Source organism: Conger conger, chromosome 2, assembly GCF_963514075.1.
Source record: "Conger conger chromosome 2, fConCon1.1, whole genome shotgun sequence".
Taxonomy (NCBI): Eukaryota; Metazoa; Chordata; class Actinopteri; order Anguilliformes; family Congridae; genus Conger; species Conger conger.
In genome coordinates this window covers 79,940,792-79,960,523 of record NC_083761.1, presented here as the reverse complement: position 1 = coordinate 79,960,523, position 19,732 = coordinate 79,940,792, and the positions used below count along the sequence as shown (strand labels likewise).

At 43.8% G+C, this 19,732-nt stretch overlaps 1 protein-coding gene across 1 annotated transcript in view; it reads right to left on the bottom strand.

The window, feature by feature from the left end:
* LOC133113292 (complement C3-like) overlaps nt 1–18,187 on the bottom strand; it is a 34,723-nt gene extending 16,536 nt beyond the window's left edge. Inside the window, exons 1-21 of the mRNA XM_061222950.1 lie at nt 18,095–18,187; nt 17,174–17,369; nt 16,710–16,780; nt 16,216–16,309; nt 15,584–15,779; nt 15,263–15,422; nt 14,757–14,827; nt 11,646–11,734; nt 11,479–11,561; nt 10,724–10,811; nt 8,772–8,877; nt 8,548–8,668; nt 7,888–8,003; nt 7,280–7,426; nt 4,394–4,603; nt 3,896–4,087; nt 3,500–3,655; nt 3,234–3,360; nt 1,747–1,821; nt 909–1,103; nt 149–269 (exon numbers count right to left, since the gene is read on the bottom strand). Of these exons, the coding sequence (XP_061078934.1) occupies nt 149–269; nt 909–1,103; nt 1,747–1,821; nt 3,234–3,360; nt 3,500–3,655; nt 3,896–4,087; nt 4,394–4,603; nt 7,280–7,426; nt 7,888–8,003; nt 8,548–8,668; nt 8,772–8,877; nt 10,724–10,811; nt 11,479–11,561; nt 11,646–11,734; nt 14,757–14,827; nt 15,263–15,422; nt 15,584–15,779; nt 16,216–16,286 (2,324 nt within the window). The 5' untranslated portion in view covers nt 16,287–16,309; nt 16,710–16,780; nt 17,174–17,369; nt 18,095–18,187. The remainder of the gene's footprint in view (nt 1–148; nt 270–908; nt 1,104–1,746; nt 1,822–3,233; nt 3,361–3,499; nt 3,656–3,895; nt 4,088–4,393; nt 4,604–7,279; nt 7,427–7,887; nt 8,004–8,547; nt 8,669–8,771; nt 8,878–10,723; nt 10,812–11,478; nt 11,562–11,645; nt 11,735–14,756; nt 14,828–15,262; nt 15,423–15,583; nt 15,780–16,215; nt 16,310–16,709; nt 16,781–17,173; nt 17,370–18,094) is intronic.
* Between the last annotated feature and the right edge of the window lie 1,545 nt (nt 18,188–19,732).

Below are 19,732 nucleotides of genomic sequence, written 5' to 3'. Positions count from 1 at the left end.
ACCTTGTTTCGCCATGTAAATGAAGGATTCATCACGATTCACCCAACGATCCATCACGATTCAGCCACGCGACAACAATATAGATATATTGTGACGTTTGCATCGCGACGCGTCAATGTGTCTTCACACCCCTATATATAGCTCTTACCATTCCCTCACTTCTGCTGGGCACGGTGGCAGTGTCTCCACCCCCCATAGCCAGCTCTCGGGGAACTGCGTGCGCGAATTTATCTCGAAGTCACTAATGTATTCGTCATCCTTGTCCTCACCTGTGCGTGTAAAGAGAGGCGGAATCAGTGAAAGCTGTAGCCAGCCTTCACCCTCTGACAATTCAGTCAATCAATCATCCATCCATCCATCCATTATCTTAACCTGCTTATCCTGAACAGGGTTGCAGAGGGGGGCTGGAGCCTATCCCAGCATACATTGGGCGAAAGGCAGGAATACACCCTGGACAGGTCGCCAGTCCATCACAGGGCACGCACACCATTCACTCACACACTCATACCCACGGGCAATTTAGACTCTCCAATCAGCCTAACCTGCATGTCTTTGGACTGTGGGAGGAAACCGGAGTACCCGGAGGAAACCCACGCAAACACGGGGAGAACATGCAAACTCCACACAGAGAGGCCCCGGCTGATCGGGATTCGAACCCAGGACCTCTTTGCTGTGAGGCCGTAGTGCTACCCACTGCACATTTTTATATTGCACATTTCATACACCTTAGTGCAACACAAAGTGAATCATAGTCATTTCAACAAGCAAATAACTAAAAGGATACAGCTCAGAAGCATTACAAATAGTAAACTAAACATAACAAAGACCAAAACGGCAATAAAATGGGTAAGAATTTCCTTATTAAATAAATTCTAATAAAAAAATATTTTTGAGAGTAATAATCTTACTGTGTGCGAGCAGGAGGGCTTCCAGCCTGTAGTCTTGGTGTCTTTTTTCCACCTCTGTGCAACAGTGCAAAAATGCTTGAATGCACTCCTGCCCATCGATAATGTGCCGGGACCGCCGTTCACACGTGTACCCTTGCAGATTGTCAGCCATTCCGTCCATGCAGCACAGCCTTTCCAGATCAGTGTATTCCCCCGCTTCAACACAGCATGAGAGACTTAGCGCAGGCTAGCAGCTTCAACACAGCATGAGAGACTTAGCGCAGGCTAGCAGCTTCAACACAGCATGAGAGACTTAGCGCAGGCTAGCAGCTTCAACACAGCGTGAGAGACTTAGCGCAGGCTAGCAGCTTCAACACAGCGTGAGAGACTTAGCGCAGGCTAGCAGCTTCAACACAGCGTGAGAGACTTAGCGCAGGCTAGCAGCTTCAACACAGCATGAGAGACTTAGCGCAGGCTAGCAGCCTCAACACTGCGTGAGAGACTTAGCGCAGGCTAGCAGCTTCATCGCAGCGTGAGAGACTTAGCACTGGCTAGCAGCCTCAACACTGCGTGAGAGACTTAGCACAGGCTAGCAGCTTCAACACAGCGTGAGAGACTTAGCATAGGCTAGCAGCCTCAACACTGCGTGAGAGACTTAGCGCAGGCTAGCAGCTTCATCGCAGTGTGAGAGACTTAGCACTGGCTAGCAGCCTCAACACTGCGTGAGAGACTTAGCACAGGCTACCAGGTTCAACACAGTGTGTGCGTCTTAGTACATGTTAGAAGGTTCAACACAGTGTGTGAGACTTAGTACAGGCTCTGTAAATTCTGGAGGCAAAGGTGTAACAGCTTCTCTTACCTAATGAGCTTTCCAACTCAGTCGATGTTTGTGAACGCCTTTGGCGACTCTTAGAGTGAGTGGGACAGTTGGGGTCTGGAATCGCAGAGGGCAAAGTCACCAAGTGTAGCAGTTATTCTACATATTTCCCCATACAACTTAACTCTTCATACATGTAGACACATGCCGGAAAGAGGAAAAAAAAACAAAAAACACATCAATATCCAATGCAGTTGCAGTTAATATAATCAAAGCAAGAAGCAGTTTTTTATTTTGCAGTGGTAGGGCTCAGTAGGAGGAGGTGTCATTTATTAGTTATAAATATTTGGCTTCAGTTTAAATGTACCCGTTATACATTTCTTTCTAATATTGCCATTATGTTACTTTATTAGTGGGATACACACCGCTACACATGAATCTGGCACAACGCCAGTCACATCTTTTGTCTGGACTAGCTACAAAGCACAAATAAATGTTGGGTTAAGGGCCTTGCTCAAGGGCCCACGGCTTTGCAGATCTAATTGTGGCTACACCGGGATTAGAACCACCGACCTTGTCGTTTACCTTAACCACTACGCTACAGGCCGCCCGGACACATTGACACTTCCCCCCCAGACGGGGAATCGAACCGGCAACCCTCCGACTGCCGGACTACCGCTCTTGCCACCTGAGCTACTGTCGCCTAAACATTAAAACGACTTAATTTTGAGTTTAGTATTAAGTCAAATTAGTAAGCCCTGCACAATGAGCTCATCCGCCTTTCTCGCTCTCCGCATTATGACGAGGTCTCATTGGGAATTCAAGATGTGCCAGTTTCATACAGTTGTGAGCTGGACAGGACGGCTGTGGGGTTTGTATTTCATCGGAGGTGCTACGATGGTTTCGCGAGGCAAGTGGGGCGGCCTGTAGCATAGTGGTTAAGGTAAAATGACTGGGACCCGCAAGGTCGGTGGTTCTAATCCCGGTGTAGCCACAATAAGATCCACACAGCCGTTGGGCCCTTGAGCAAGGCCCTTAACCCTGCATTGCTCCAGGGGAGGATTGTCTCCCTGCTTAGTCTAATCAACTGTACGTCGCTCTGGATAAGCCAATAATGTAATGTAATGTAATGTAAAAGTGTCGTTAATTCGGATGGGCTGTGCCCCAGGGACCGTGCTTCTGCGCGCGTGTCAGCAGTGCCGCGCATGGTAACGATGACACACAGATTATTGATGAGAAATTGGGGAATTGTATGCACTTGCTTGCAGTGTCGGCCAGAATCTGGTAGTGTGGCAGCCCGCCACCACTGTTTTAATGTAACGGAAACGCCGATGTATGAACATCGAGATTAGTCCTAGACTGTTTAAAAGGAGCTATGTCTAGCTTTTAAATGTAGACGAATAATTTAAATAAATTAAATAAAAAAATATATATAATATATATATATTTACCTATACATTTGCTCTGTACAAATACTTTTCTACAGAGACTTGCATTGACATATACACAGACGAAGCACGAGCTATTACCTGTTCGGTAATTGGTCCCACCGGCACTGGATTCAAACGCAAGTCCAGCGTCGTAAAACACTGCCATGCTGTCAGCACCACTCCCAGGCGTACAGCCAGTATCCTGCCTCTCAGTGACTTCCCAGATCTACATGGGCAGAGGCCAGGAACATGTCAGTCAAGTAGTAGCAGGAACACAGAACGCCGAGGACGAGCTGCTGCTGTGGACGACACATCCCTCCACCATTCAGGAGAAGGAAAAAACCTCCAGCGAGTTCAACCCTTACCTTAGCCTGCGTCAGCCTTTTCTTACGGTTCAGGATGTGGACACCCTTGTCCACGGCCACCAGTCCCACCTTTGCCCCAGGGTCACCAGTGATGGTCAAGCTGAAGGGCTTGCGTGGCTCATAGACATCCCTTGGTTTTGTGGAGGTGACTTCAAGCTGTAGGCATAGGCAGAATGCACTGACTAGGGCCGGACGGTATGCTTTCAGGTATACTGGTATGAAGTCACACAACAGTATGCGGTTTTGCAATACTGACCACTACGGTATTTATTTTTCACCCAGTGAATATTAAAAATATTAACACAACATAACTCACTCACGTGCTGTCTTGCAAAGTCAGAATTTCTAACATTGACTGTATATTGACAGGTAATGCTGTGATTCTCTAAACCTTACCATTCCCATGCAAGTGTCTTTTACGTCCACCCATACAGAGTCTGCAACAACTTCCATGCCCACATGGTAGTACGCCAATAATCGAAAGGAGGGGACCATGTCTTTGGTCACTGGCAGTGATAAGATCGCTATTGCCTGTCCACTCAGTCTCTCAAATCTCTCTGCACGAATGAGCCGTCCTTTGTTCATTACCTGTTCAGATACGAATGCGAGCAGGAAGACAGCCAAGAGCTGATTAGGTAAATGACAGGTAAATTTCTGACAGGTAAATACAAGGAGCTCATCAAGAATCAAGAGAGTCAGCTTATTTTCTATTTCTAATCACAATATTTGAATTTAAAAAGCGCTCATTGAAACAGATAATAGATGAGGCACCCACTAAAACACAACAGCAAACATTTCGTCCAAAATGGACTAAAACTTCTATGATGGCAGGTGACTTCCAGAAAGTCTGAGATGTAACGTGAAGTGTGAGTACAGACAGGTATGGATACACACCAGGTATGTGAGATTGCTTATGTGTTCCTGAACCCCTGGGCTGTTCACAAGGTAGAGGCTGATGCCCAGGTTGTCTCCAATCTTGACTTCAGCTGCTTGGATGCTCATATGAAGGTAGTTTTTTGAGCCTTGTCGTGTCTTATAGGGCTGGGCTACCATACGCTCGACAGTCTGCTGCTCCTCAGTCAGGTAAGGATCCTTTGTTTTGACCTAGAGAAGAAAATGCACACTCACACTTAAAAAAAAATGTGTTACTCTGCTGAAGCTTTTATCTGAAGTGACTTACAGTTGATTAGACTAAGCCCCCTTAGAGCAATTCAGGGTTAAGGGTCTTGCTCACAGGCTCAACAGCTGTGCGGATCTTATTTTGTCGTTCTACACTTTACGCTTGAGTCATCAACCTTCTGGGTCCCAGTCATGTAGCTTAGCCACAAGGCTGCCACTTAAGTCCAGAATGCAAGTGCAGTACCAGTCTATCTGCAGGTTTTGTACGGGTCCTAGAAAGTCACAGAAAATAACTACGGGAATAGTGCGTGGTAGCTGAAGGCGAACCATGACCGAGTTGATCCAGTGGGTGATCTTAAAGGGCCCAGTATACCCGGGGGCAAGCTTCCGGGACTCTACCCGCAACGGCAAGTCCCTGGTTGCTAGCCACACCTGTTGCCCAACCCGGTAGGAAGGCCCTGGGCAGCGATGCCGATCAGCGAGTGCCTTCTGGTGGGCAGACGAACGCAGAAGAGCTGCTTGTGCTCTCCTCCAGGTTGCCCTACAACGGCAGACGATATACGTGGCAGACGGCACCCTCGCATCTCTCTTGTGTTCGGGGAGCAGTGGCGGTTGATACCCAAACCGGGCCTTGAACAGAGAGAGACCTGAGGATGCGTTGCGCAGGGTGTTGTGCGCATACTCCGCCCAGGCGAGTTGTCGGCTCCTGGAGGAGGGATTGGCAGAGGCAAGGCACCGAAGCGTGCTCTCCAAGGACCAGTTGGTGCGTTCGCTCCGACTATTGGTCTCCGGATGGATACCCAGAGGAAAAGCTCGCTGTAGCCCCAAGGAGGGAGCAAAAAGCATGGCAAAACCGTGCCGTAAACTAGGGGCCCCACGATCGGACACCACGTACTGTGTCCGTCTGATATCGGCAGACCGGTCGCAAGATCCATGGCGATGTGGCTCCAAGGATCTGAGAAGACCTGGAGGGGAACGGTGTGACCTCTTGTTGCGGACGCACTCCTCACAAGCCGAAACAAACTCCTCCACATCTCTGTCCATCACCGGCTACCAGAACCGCCTCCTCAGGAACTCCTGGGTACGATGGACCCCTGGATGTCCCGTCATCCGGGAAGAGTGACCCCACTGAACGACCTGAGCACGTGTCCTGCTGGGGACAAACAGACGACCTGGAAGGTCACCACCCGCACCTGGCTCCAGGTCTCAATACCCCATGACACTGGAGCCAAAATTTGGGTGGTCGAGACAATCAGTGTAGGAGGACAGTCCTCCTCCGACCCATCATATAGCCGGGAGAGAGCGTCCGGTTTCAGGTTTTTAGGACCTGGATGGTAGGTCAGGAGGAAGTTGAACCGCAAGAAGAACAGCAACCATCGGGCCTGCCTCGAGATCTTCCTCTGAGCACCCTGGATGTATTCCAATTTTTTATGGTCAGTCCAGTCCATAAATGGGCGCTCAACCCCCTCCAACCTGTGTCGCCACTCCTCCAGTGCCAGCTTGACTGCCAGCCGTTCTCTGTCCGGGGGAGGCCTGTAGCGTAGTGGTTAAGGTAAATGACTGGGCCACGCAAGGTCAGTGGTTCTAATCCCGGTGTAGCCACAATAAGGTCTGCACAGCCGTTGGGCCCTTGAGCAAGGCCCTTAACCCTACATTGCTCCAGGGGAGCTTAGTCTAATCAACTGTATGTCGCTCTGGATAAGAGTGTTCTCATGCTCAACGTGGCCGGCATGCCCTCTCGTGGTCTAGAGAGATAAAACCCAGAATTTCCATAGGTAGGAAACCTGGAAATTTGGTATCCGCATATCAAAATATTCAGAGGAAGACTGAGGTGAAGGAATTCAAATATAGTAGGACAATATATTTAGTGTTCAAAGTTGTGTTATTGTGCATGTAGCACAACAACCCATACCTCTAATGCTTGTTGAAGTGTACATGGCCCAATTGCAGCTGTTTTGAGCCTTGTTTATACTGCACGTGAAGAAATGTATTCTGGTGTTTCCAAATAGTTCATCTTTTAATATTATTTAGTAATTACAGACGTAGTTTGTATCCAATACTTCTCATGTTCTTTTTTAGTAGGCCTGTGGTGTGGATATTCAGTACTGTTCTGACTTACATGTGGTCTTGGAATTTACCCGGATTGGTTAGGGAGTCCTGGAATTTGAAAGTTACTATTGCAAAAAAACCTGCATTTGTGCACAATCAGAACTGAATCCAGACCGTAAAGGCAGTACCAATTAATCTCTCAGGACAAAGCTATATTCTCAAAAGAGGGCATACCATGTATTATCTTGGCACTTACAAGCCCAGTATTGAGCTGCAGATATAATATTTACGGCGGCCTGTATCGTAGTGGTTTAGGTAAATGACTGGGACACGCAAGGTCAGTGGTTCTAATCCCGGTGTAGCCACAACAAGATCCACACAGCCGTTGGGTCCTTAACCCTGCATTGTTCCAGGGGAGGTTTGTCTCCTGCTTAGTCTAATCAACTGTATGTCGCTCTGGATAAGAGTGTCTGCCAAATGGCATTAATGTAATGTAATTCAGTACATGTTATACCCATATATCATCTTCCCATAAAACTGCTTATTTTCTTCATGCATGTGCTGAAAAGTAATGTTCAGCGTCATTATTGTGTGGTTGTAGGTGGAGCTCACTGTGATTGAGAGAGAAGTTTTCTCTTCTTCAGTGTTGATGGTAATCTTGGCGATTCCGTTTTTGTTTGTCCTGCCCAAAACCGCCCCTGGCATCACCTCCACATCAATGTTCTCGGCAGGAGAGTCGTCTGGGTTGGTGATGTAAATCTGTTGCATTGAAATGTAACAGATATCTTAACAGCTAGAGTGTTAAACATGAACTATAATGTCTTATTATGTTTTCCATAGATTTTTTGTGAGTACTAGCTGAAGGATAAATGGCTGACTGCTCACTCATAACTTTGCTGTTGAGAAAAATCTCCAATGATTGATAATTTTAGTTATGCTAAAAGCTGCTTTCCAGAGAATAATGCAGAGCAATGAGTAAACACCCAGTGAATTTGTTTTGCTGGCTGGGATAGCAGCGATCATTCAATGGCAACTAGCCCAGCTCAGTATACATTTTTAAATGAAATTATTTGCTTAACATATTAGATGAAAAAATGGAAAAAATTTAAATGTTGATTTCATTGAATGTGTGACATTTGCATTTAAAAAAATTGTAGCTAATCCTGGCATATGTGAGTATTAAATAGAGGAGCAATAATTATGGAGTAAAAAGAAAATACCAAAACAGCAAAAGGCATTCCTGGTTTAAAATAGGTGGGGGTCTTCTTGAAGTGGATGGTGTAGGGTGAGGTCACTATCAGGATCCCCCTTTTCTCTGCCTCCACCATTTCACTGCCTGAGAGAGGGAACAACCCCCGTCAAGTCAGTTTTATGTGGCACACAATACATTAATTTGTACATGTTACACAAAGAAATTAACTACTACATTTAGGCATTTGCAAGCACTCAACCAGACAGGTCTGCACTTCAGTGAAGTCTATACCTTCACTCTCAGACGCAAACACAATCTTTCACACAAAGTTTACTGTTGGGATACTATAGGTTTTACTTTGTATCGGTAAGGCCTGTAGCGTAGTGGTTAAGGTAAATGACTAGGACAGGCAAGGTTGGTGGTTCGAATCCCAGTGTAGCCACAATAAGATCCGCACAGCTGTTGGGCCCTTGAGCAAGGCCCTTAACCCTGCATTGCTCCAGGGGAGGATTGTCTCCTGCTTAGTCTAATCAACTGTACGTCGCTCTGGATAAGAGCGTCTGCCAAATGCCAATAATGTAATGTAAATGTAATGTAATGTAATGTGCTGGAGTTGTGTCGGCTAGGTAAATGCATACAGCCACACACACGCACACACAGAGATAAAGAAAGAGCTAAAGCACCCTACCGCTGTCGGTCAGGATGCTGACGGACACATAGAAAGACAGCTTGATTAGCTGTCTGATGTCTGGGAAGGTCTTCAGAATTTGTTCTCTTTTTAGGGTAGACTTGCAGTTTCCTGAGACAACCTGAATTATAAAGGAAAACCATCCATGAAAATGGGCCTGTGGTGGGGTTTGGGAGGTCTCTTGTAAAGGACACGGGGGTGAGGCTGAAAAGAGGGGTACTGACATTCAGTCTCTGCAGAGAGGCAGGGATACTCTTCTTCTCACCATCCTCGGTCAGCACACCGAAGACCACAAACGCTTTCCCAGAAACATCCTTTCCGTACAGGTACCTGTAGAGCAAAACAAACAAAGGCCTTCACGAGAGAACCAGCTTGAACCCATTAGAGCACGATTGCTGAAATTATAAACCAACACCGTCATATCTGAAATCAGCTACTCTGATGAAATGTTCTGTTTTGGCTTCAAGAATAGTCGGCATTTTCAAGTTTGTGAAGAAAAGGGGCAATATTTAAGTGGTTAATAAACTTAAAATAGATTGGGCCTCATTTATCAATATTTTCATAAATCTATGTGTAAATTTCTGTGCAATCGGAAAAGATTTGGAGCACTCGTGCATTATGTCTGGGTCCTACTAACAAACTGACATGAAAACTGAATGATTCTGAATGATTTACGGTCACATTTGTTTGGCTATATAAATATATCAATATAATATTTATATTAATATAAATATGGTGATGTGATGGGTATAGACATCTCTGGACTGATGAATCAATGACTATTGAAATATTTGGCTGGAGCAGAAGGCAGAAGATGTTTGCCAAAGGACTGGAGAGCAGTACAAGAATGAGTATCTGCAGGCAACAGTGAAGCATGGTGGAGGTTCCTTGCGAGTTTGGGGCTGCATTTCTTGCAAATGGAGTTGGGGATTTGGGCAGAATTAATGGTCCCCTCAATGCTGAGAAGTACAGGCAGATACTTATCCATCATGCAAGAAGAATTGATGCTGTTTTGAAGGCAAAGGGTGTTTGCACCAAATATTGATTTGATTGAGATTTTTCTTCTGTTCATTTATTTGTTCTGTTCATTCATTTTGTTAATTGATAAAAATGAACTATTAAAATTTCCATTTTTGAAAGCATTATTATTTTACAGCATTTTTTCAGACCTGCCTAAAAAAACTAGACTTTATTATATATATTTATTTTCTGTGTGTGTGTTAGTATAAAATACTTTATTATACATATGTTTATATTCTCTGTGTGTGTTAGTATAAAAGAACACATTTGAGAAGTCTGCAGAAGAACTGTGGCAAGTTCTCCAACATGCTTGGAACATACTGTACCTTTTACTTTACATTTGAGTAATTTGGCTGAATAGTTAAAAACTGAATCAAATCAATATTTTTAGTGACCATTAAAACTGCATCACTTCTCTGAGATAGCCAACGCTGTCCTGCAGTTCTATAAGACAATCAGCAGGTTGGAGAACTTGCCACAGTTCTTCTGCAGAGTTTGGTTGGCTCCTTGCTTCTGATCTCAGACAGAAAGTAGTCAATTGCTTACAGTAATATGTTACTTTTTAAAATTAAATACAAAAATATGTCTGTAAAATGAAATCTTTTGGAATGTATATTTGGAAATCTCAAATGTGTTTTTTTATACTAACACACATAAAGAAATCAGCAGATATATAATAAAGTCAAGGTTTCCATAAGACTTCTGCACAGTACTGTATATACACACATTGCTGTTTATATAGCTACTGTATGTTTTTATCCTTCATAGAGGTTGTCAGACGGCCGAGAAACCTAAAGCCAAAACTGAAATGTGACAAATTTTTATATTATTGAAATGTAATTAAATACTTATGTACAAGGGATTGTTAATCATTTTTTGAAAGATGGCATTTCGGAGCTGCCCCCAAGAATACATTGGTGGACTGCGTGTAGCAGAACACTTTTTGGTGGACAGAATGCCTGCAACTTGCCGTTCTGGTGTAATTGAATTGTTTGTCGGCCAGTGGGGGGCAGCTGTAGACCATATGTAAAGAATCATTTCTGAAAAGAATTTAAATTGTGTGGAGATAGCAGTGGAAAGCAATGGGATGTATTCCGGCTTGCAGGCGTTATTTTCTAACGTTTCTAACCAAAGAGATATAGTCATATTATCTTACCGGGCAGTTATGTCGACTGACAGCTCAGCATCGTCAGTGTAGAAAAAAGGTTTGTCTGGTGTCAGCCGGATCCCAAAGCTTGGCAGCACTAGAGGAGTAAAGGGAGAAGTGTTCAGTGAAAAGTGAGGGTTCATACGGCAGTATCTCCCCGTTGACTTTATTCTCAACTAATGCAGATTGACTTGGTAAATGGGTGGCATTTATATAGCGCCTTTATCCAAAGCACTGTACAATTCAGAATCAGAATCAGAAAAACTTTATTGTCTGACATGACAGAAAATCATCTCCAGCGTGGCTCATCAATCAGAGACAAAAAAACAGACAAACTGACACAAAACAGCATTCCTGCAACAAGTGGAAAGTGACTAGTGCAATCAATCAAATCAATAAATAAAACAATGGCCATCTAAAAGAGGGTGGGTGATGCTTTCTCATTCACCCATTCATACACACACTCACACACCGACGGCGATTGGCTGCCATGCAAGGCACCGACCAGCTCGTCAGGAGCATTTGGGGGTTAGGTGTCTTGCTCAGGTTAGGTGACACTTCGACACACTCAGGGCGGAATCGAACCGCCAACCCTCCGACTGCCAGACGACTGCTCTTACTGCCTGAGCCATGTCGCCTTGAGATTGACTTAAAAGTGGCCAGTTTTCCTGGAGAGCGTTTTGCCCATTGACTCTGTTCTCTGCTAATGCAATTGACTTGGAATTTGCTGCTGATAGACGACTCCGAGAAGACCAGAACCTTACCATATTTCTTGACCTCAAAATCAGAGGTAAAATTCTTCTCTGGGGTGTCTTGGAACCTGGATACCACCTTCCAGGTCCCAACACTGTTAACAGAAAAGATCAGTGGTCAAGTCAGTGGATAGGAAGGTATGAGCACTGAGCAGAATTTGGTGTTTCACAAAGCAAACCTAGCAATCTGTGGGAGCTTGTACTGTCCTGATTTGAGGCCGTCGTCAGGATGAACCACATCTTTCTGAACAGTGATTCCCTCAGGAGACTGAATGGGAAATGATAAAAAATTGTTTTCATCATCATTATTTGGTAAACACACACACACACACACAGTGATGACTATTAGGTACACCTATGTTGTACTGTGTAGTATTTGTCTCCTGAACAGCCTGAATTTCCGATGGATTCAACAAAATGCAGGAAACATTTCGGATTTTGGTCCGTCCTGAGTCAATAGCATTATACAGTACCTGCAGAGGTTTTTGGCAACACATGCGCGCTACAAATCACCACCTCATGCCAAAGGCACTCTATTGCATTGAGATCGAGTGACTGTGCAGGTAGGGCCGGGGGAAGACGATCGAGTGCTCTGGGCAAAATAGGAATATGCCGCCCCCTACGTAAAAAAATGTATTCATTCAGGGGGTATTCTGGAGGGGGGCTGGAGCCTATCCCAGCATACATTGGGTGAAAGGCAGGAATACACCCTGGACAGGTTGCCAGTCCATCGCAGGGCACACACACCATTCACTCACACACTCATACCTATGGGCAATTTAGACTCTCCAATCAGCCTAACCTGCATGTCTTTGGATTGTGGGAGGAAACCGGAGGACCTGGAGGAAACCCACGCGAACACGGGGAGAACATGCAAACTCCACACAGAGAGGCCCCAGCCGACCGGGATTCGAACCCAGGACCTCCTTGCTGTGAGGCGGCAGTGCCACTGCACCATTCGTGCTGCCTAAAATTTTAGTCCCAGTAGTACATAAGCATGTCAATAAGTGAGTCGCACACATCGCTGGGATGCCTCTTCCTAGCTGTTTTAGCTCATATCATAGTAATATACCTTTTATTGAACCCCGTGGGGTAATTTGGCCTCTGCATTTGACCCATCCTGGTTATTGGGAGCAGTGGGCAGCCACAGTGCAGCGCCCGGGGAGCAATGTGGAGTTAAGGGCCTTGCTCAAGGGCCCAACGGCTGTGCGGATAATTTTTTTATTGTGGCTAGACCGGGATTCGAACCACCGATGTTGCGGCTCCCAGTCATGTACCTTAACCACTACGCTACAGGCCGCCCCCACTTCATCTGCATCAATGTCCCCGATTTCCACGCAGTGTTGTCACTAATCGCTGTTTGCATCTCCTTGGCGCTGAAGGGAAATCCGAACCATTTCGTAAAAAAAAATGTCCAGCTGTGAATATCTCTTGGTAAGACAGATTAGAGCTGCATTGGCCAGGGGGAGACTTGTAGTTGTAGTTCTCTTCTGGCAACAAGCTTATTGCTGGGCCATCATCTGAACTTGGGAAAACGTTGCCCTTTTTTTCCCACTGGCAAACACTGAAGACTCATTCGTTGATTTGGTGCTATCTTCGGCTGCTGACACCGCTGGCTCCTGTGATCCCGGTCGTAGATCAACACCCTCCTCGGCGTCGTCTTCGTCTTTGCATCCCTCTGGTCTTCATGTTCCGAAGCTAGGCTAGTCACAGCTGCACTACAACAAGCTGGACTAAAGTTAGCTTCTTGAGCAGTATCGGAACCTTTTGGGAATTTTTTTTTTTTTTTCATTTTGGACAGCATTCCAAGCTTTTCCAATTTGCCTGTTATTACATCACATTAATGGCATTTGGCAGAAGCTCTTATCCAGAGCGACGTACAGTTGATTCGAAGCAGGAGACAATCCTCCCCTGGCACAATGCAGGGTTACGGGCCTTGCTCAAGGGCCCAACGGCTGTGCGGATCTTGTGGCTACACCCGGGATCGAACCACCAACCTTGCGGGTCTCAGTCGTATACTTTAACCACTGAACTACAGGCCGCCCTGATTCAGCGCCACTAGGCGTTGAACATTTCATTGTGATGCCCGTTACCACTGCTCAGAGTATGAAAATGTTCATAAAATTCCCTGCTCTTTGCAAGGCCATGGATTATTCAATGACTGTGCTCTTCATTTTGCAAACGCTCGTCATGGTGCGGCGCCCCCTAGTGGTCTGGCACCCTGGGAAATTGCCCAGTTTGTCCAGCGCTTCTGCCGACGCTGTTCGCAGGCCACTGCTTTCCATAAATGCAGGGTTTATTGAGGTCTTTTAAAAATATTATAGCGGTCGATGACCCAGACTTTGAATGCAAAGTTCAAAACAAGATGCCACGCTCTAGCTAGCGTTCTCAGCATCGGTAAATTAAATAGAAATCGATCCAAGGTTTTGTTTTTTTGGGGGGTTTTTTTATACTCGCCTGTGGTAAAAATTGGCTTGCCAAAACATTGTATGTTATTTCATCCAGCTAATTTCTCTTCCCGGTAATGTCTGGTGCAAAATATAACATTATTTACTTTTTATCCCTGAATGTGTTCACTGCGCGTGAAAATAATCAATACCAATTCCACTAGTTTGCTAATATTTGATATATGATACTTCTTTACCCAGCTACATAACAATTTATTATTATGTCCATGTTTGCCTTCCTGTTTTTTTCCTCTAGATTTGGTATCAATACCAAGGTACCAAACTGGTAGCTGATATCGAAATCACAGTTTTGGTACGATCCAACCCAGCATAGACCAAAATCCCTAAGGAAAGGTGAATCCCACAAATAATTCAGGCTGTTCTGGAGGCAAAAGGCAGTCCTTCCTGGTACTAGATTGTAGGGATGTGACAAATCTTCAGTTTTTGTAAACTTTTACCATCCCATTTCTTTTATGGATTACCGTGCAAACGCTACTGCTAGGGGCCGCATCTTATTTATTTATATATATATATATATATATATATATATATATATATATATATATATATATATATATATATATATATATATATATAATTATGGCTTTTGTGCCATCTTACATAATTCAGATAATAGCTTCATTGCCAAATTAAAGATATACTACTCAGTTTCGGTTAACTGTTTAAATGTTTAGCCGTTCACACCCCTACTAGATAGGTGTATCTGATACCGTGGCTAAGTGTGTGTGTGTGTGTCTGTGTAAATATAATCAAAGTGGCCAAGTGGCCTTGCACAGAAGGAGGAAGGGACATGTTTGAAGGACAGAGAGACTAAAATCCTACCATTATTGCCAAAGAAACACCACTTGCAACTGGCTCCAGACCGGGGTTCAGGGCAAAAATCCTGTAATGAACTGGATAATCAGTTAAACAATTAATCAGTGAAGCGATTGGGCAGGGACTAAGTTCATTTTAATGAATGGGCCTCCCACTGCCATTTGAATTAGATGAGTGCTGTGACAAAGCTCTATTAACAGTTACTGACCCGATTGATTGGTCATTAAGTGTACAGTGCTGTTTTTATTATTTTTATTTTTGTTGTTGCCTGATTTCCTCTATTGTTGCATATTTTCACAGTGAATGCTTTCAGATCTTTGGAGAAAAAGAGTTTGAAGTACTGAGACAAATCAAAAAAATATATATATATCATATATTTATATAGATATTTGTCTGCACGCTCATTGGGAATAGTACTTATAAGTTATTTATTTTAGTACTGGTTGTAAGTGTGGTTCATTTGTAGAGCTTAATGTGTCAGCATCTTTGTAGTGGGCTTCATGCTGTCCTACCTGTGTCTTCTGGAGTATAGAGGGTCTTATCGGTCTGCACAAATATGTAACCAGAAAGGAAGGAGACCAGAATAATCTTTGCGAGGTCCTGCTCGGGAAATTTCGCTTCCAAGTAGACATACTGTTTGATATATGTCTCTTCAAAAAAATCACCAGAGATCTGTGAAAAAATAAATGCATCTAGTACACTGTCTTAGAAAGGCGGTACTTTTTAAAAATGATTTGCTGTTCAAGAATGAGAGCGAATGAAATGTATAGGTGGGACAAGAACTTTTGTTTTGGTTTTGTCAGGGGGGGGGGGTGAAGGAGCCAGATACTCACAAAAATTTCTTGCAAAGCCTGAAAGTTGTTAGTTGCGTTGAGGGTCACTGTTTTGGAGAATATCTCCCTGCTTTTGGCTGGGAAGTCTCTCACCAGGATTTCTACATCAAAATGCTCTCCTGTATACTCCTGCGCCTCCACAAACACGTTCTCCTTGCTGTTCACCCGCAGGGCGTTTGGCGCAGACACAACAAACCTGTGAAGAGAGGGGGCAGTGTCTGTGACAGAGTAGCATCAATGTGGCAATGCGTTATGATGAAGGGAATAAGCTAGTAAACTATGGACGCTAAGGTTCAATGCAAATTACCTGTAATATGTGAAACTAGCAGACTGAAGCAGTACACTGGCTGTTAGCCATGAGAACATTCAAAACAATCTGTCCAAATACTCTGCAAAATCCATATCAGTTTGAAAATGGACTCCCCCCCCCCCCCCCCCCCCCCCGCCCCCGCCCCCAGCACTCTTGAGCAAACACATCAACACACATAAAACAGTTTTTGACCAATGAAACATGGTCTGAAATATTCCAGGTGCACCCTAGTTTCTGAGCGCGTGCAACACAAATAATTCTGTAAATCCACCCTCGTTCACAGCGAAATACATAGAGCACACGGTGTGTGCTGTGTACTCACAGTGGGCCACATTCAGAGGCTGTGGGGAGAGAGAGAGCCAGTATAGCCAGTCGCAACATGTCCATGTGCATCCTGCTTGCCTTGTAGGTATTAACTGAAACAGAAACAGCTGTGTTGGAGGGTTAAAACTGGGTGAGGAACAGCCAAACACCAAGGTGAGGTTGCTGAAGACAATTTAATGTCAGAAGTCATACACTATGGCAAGACTGAGCACAGCAACAAGACACAAGGTAGTTATACTGCATCAGCTAGGTCTCTCATTTAAATGTCGACATTCTCATTCAGATAATAGCTTCATTGCCAAATTAAAGATTTACTACTCAGTTTCGGTTAACTGTTTAAATGTTTAACCGTTCACACCCCTACTAGATAGGTGTATATGGTACCGTGGGTAAGTGTGTGTGTGTGTCTGTGTAAATATAATCAAAGTGGCCAAGAGGCCTTGCACAGAAGGAGGAAGGGACATGTTTGAAGGACAGAGACTAAAATCCTACCATTATTGCCAAAGAAACACCACTTGCAACTGGCTCCAGACCAGGGTTCAGGGCAAAAATCCTGTAATGAACTGGATAATCAGTTAAACAATTAATCAGTGTAGCGATTGGGCAGGGACTAAGGTCATTTTAATGAATGGGCCTCCCACTGCCATTTGAATTAGATGAGTGCTGTGACAAAGCTCTATTAACAGTTACTGACCCGATTGATTGGTACTTATATGTAGTGCCGTTTTTTTTTTTTTTTTTTTGTTGCCTGATTTCCTCTATTGTTGCATATTTTCACAGTGAATGCTTTCTGATCTTTGGAGAAAAAGAGTTTGAAAAGAGTACTGAACGGAAAAAAAGAAATAAAAAAAGTATTTGTCCCAAGATGTCTCTGCACGCTCATTGGGAGTATTACTTGTACAAGAACTTTTGCTTTGTTTTTTTCAGGGGGGGGGGTGAAGGAGCCAGATACTCACAAAAATTTCTTGCAAAGCCTGAAAGTTGTTAGTTGCGTTGAAGGTCACTGTTTTGGAGAATATTTCCCTGCTTTTGGCTGGGAAGTCTCTCACCAGGATTTCAACATCAAAATGCTCTCCTGTATACTCCTGCGCCTCCACAAACACGTTCTCCTTGCTGTTCACCCGCAGGGCGTTTGGCGCAGACACAACAAACCTGTGACAGAGTAGCGTCAATGTGGCAATGCGTTATGATGAAGGGAGTAAGCTAGTAAACTATGGAAGCTAAGGTTCAAGGCAAATGACCTGTAATATGTGAAACTAGCAGACTGAAGCAGTACACTGGCTGTTAGCCATGAGAACATTCAAAACAATCTGTCCAAATACTCTGCAAAATCCATATCAGTTTGAAAATGGACTTTCTCCCACCCCAGCAAACACATCAACACACATAAAACAGTTTTTGACCAATGAAACATGGTCTGAAATATTCCAGGTGCACCCTAGTTTCTGAGCGCGTTCTGTAAATCCACCCTCGTTCACAGCGAAATACATAGAGCACACGGTGTGTGCTGTGTACTCACAGTGGGCCACATTCAGAGGCTGGGGAGAGAGAGAGAGAGCCAGTATAGCCAGTCGCAACATGTCCACGTGCATCCTGCTTGCCTGCCCTCTCACGGGGTTTTAAGTTGTCTGTCACTATGCTATGACTATGACTATGCTTCTGTTTTCTGTTAAGTGGCTAAGAGTCTCACTTGAAATAAAAACATTGTTTTGTTTGGTGCTATAATAAGATAAGTAAAAATGAAATATGCTCTGAAAAGTTATGTACAGTGCTGTGCAAACGTTTTAGGCAAGTGTAAAGAAATGCTGTAAAGTAAGAATGCTTTCAAAAATAGAAATGTTAATGGCACAAAGGAGAAAAGGCGGTGGAGCACCCACCTCTTCTAAAGCAAATGTCAAAATTAATCCCCGCATCTCATTGGCAGCATATTTTCATATATTAATCTGTTTACCCGAATCCTCCTGTTGGTCTGTGTCGACAGTCTGAAATGTAAATACTGTTTCTTCCCGGCAGTGAGGTTGAGAAAGAGGCAGAAGATAAGGGAGGGAATGGTTGATAACGGGAGTGCAAAGGTAAACAATGTGAGATTCCACAGTGTGATCACGGCTTGGAACAGAAGTGAGCAGATCAGCCTTCATGAACTTTCCCTTGACATGGGCACGGTGTCCTTCACACAGATATTGTCCGATATCCCACAATGCACAGGGGCACACAATCAGAATTAAGCGTGCAGGCTCACATGAAAACGTGTCAGAAATCATAATTCCAAATAAGAAACAATCCCTAAAGACATTTGCCTCAAGGACAGGCTGGGCCCTATGACAAGATATCCCCAATTTGTCAGTCTGAATTATTTAGAGTAGAGTAGAGTAATCAGTTTTTGCAATGCGTGACTCATACACTTGCCTCAGTGCAATGTTCTAGATGAACTAGATTGTCGACCAACTGCAGTTTCAAATGGCGTAATCTGTGTAATATGTTTCAACATGTGTATTATGTTGAATGTCTTAGTTACAGCAACACTGACCTAGTGAAGTTTAGTATAAATATGTGCATTATCTATTAAATTTAGGATGTGTCTGCAAAGTATAACTTATCCAGAATGCCGCAGCTTGTCTGGTCTTCAACCTTCCCAAACACTCACGTCACCCCCCTGCTTACTTGTCACATAGGATCTCCACTGAATGAAGGGTTTCGCTACAATTTTTCCATAAGTGTATGCTGCTGTTTTTAAGTAAGTGGAGTAGATGGATAGCTAGCTGTCCGTGAAAGAAACAAGTGACGGCAAACCTAGCATAATCCTGGCTTGCGACTTGACTAGAACAAGGGTCTGATTGCTAGAACAAGGGTCTGATTGCTTGGTAATATCTGTGGTTTGGGCTATCTGCTGGAATTATGAGGTACCATTTACACTATTGTGAACTAATGTTCATTTTGGGATGGCAGTAGTTGTTTTCCAGTTTTTAGTCTGACCCTCATGTCTTGCCAGGGAAACAACAACCCTCTTGCTTCATATAACGGATAAGCCACAACGATGTATTTGATTCTAATGCATTCATTTAACTTTTACCAGGAAATCCTTTTGAGATTGAACAATTTATTTTGCAAGGGAGACCTGGCCAATAGGAAGCACAATAAAAGACTTCAGTGTTAATTTTTACAACAATTTTTGAATGAGTTGTAGTGTTAGTCTTCAAACAATATTGAATTTCAGTTTTTGGTGATATTTTAGTCATTTACATTTTATTAGTTATTGTCAATGAAAATAATAATACTTTTAATCCACAAATTGACTGTTTCATGATTCAACACCACCTACAGGGCTCCAGACTAATTTTTTTAACATTGCATCCTATCCAAGAAAAATATAGAATATGCAAAACTGCAGCATTGAACTCAGAACTAAATTGACATATTTGTCTTTCTCTTCTTCAATTATTAAAGGCAATTACTGTGATATTTTCTCATAGTGGTTTTAATTATTTTTGGCCTCAATTTATCTCTGTTCATCATTG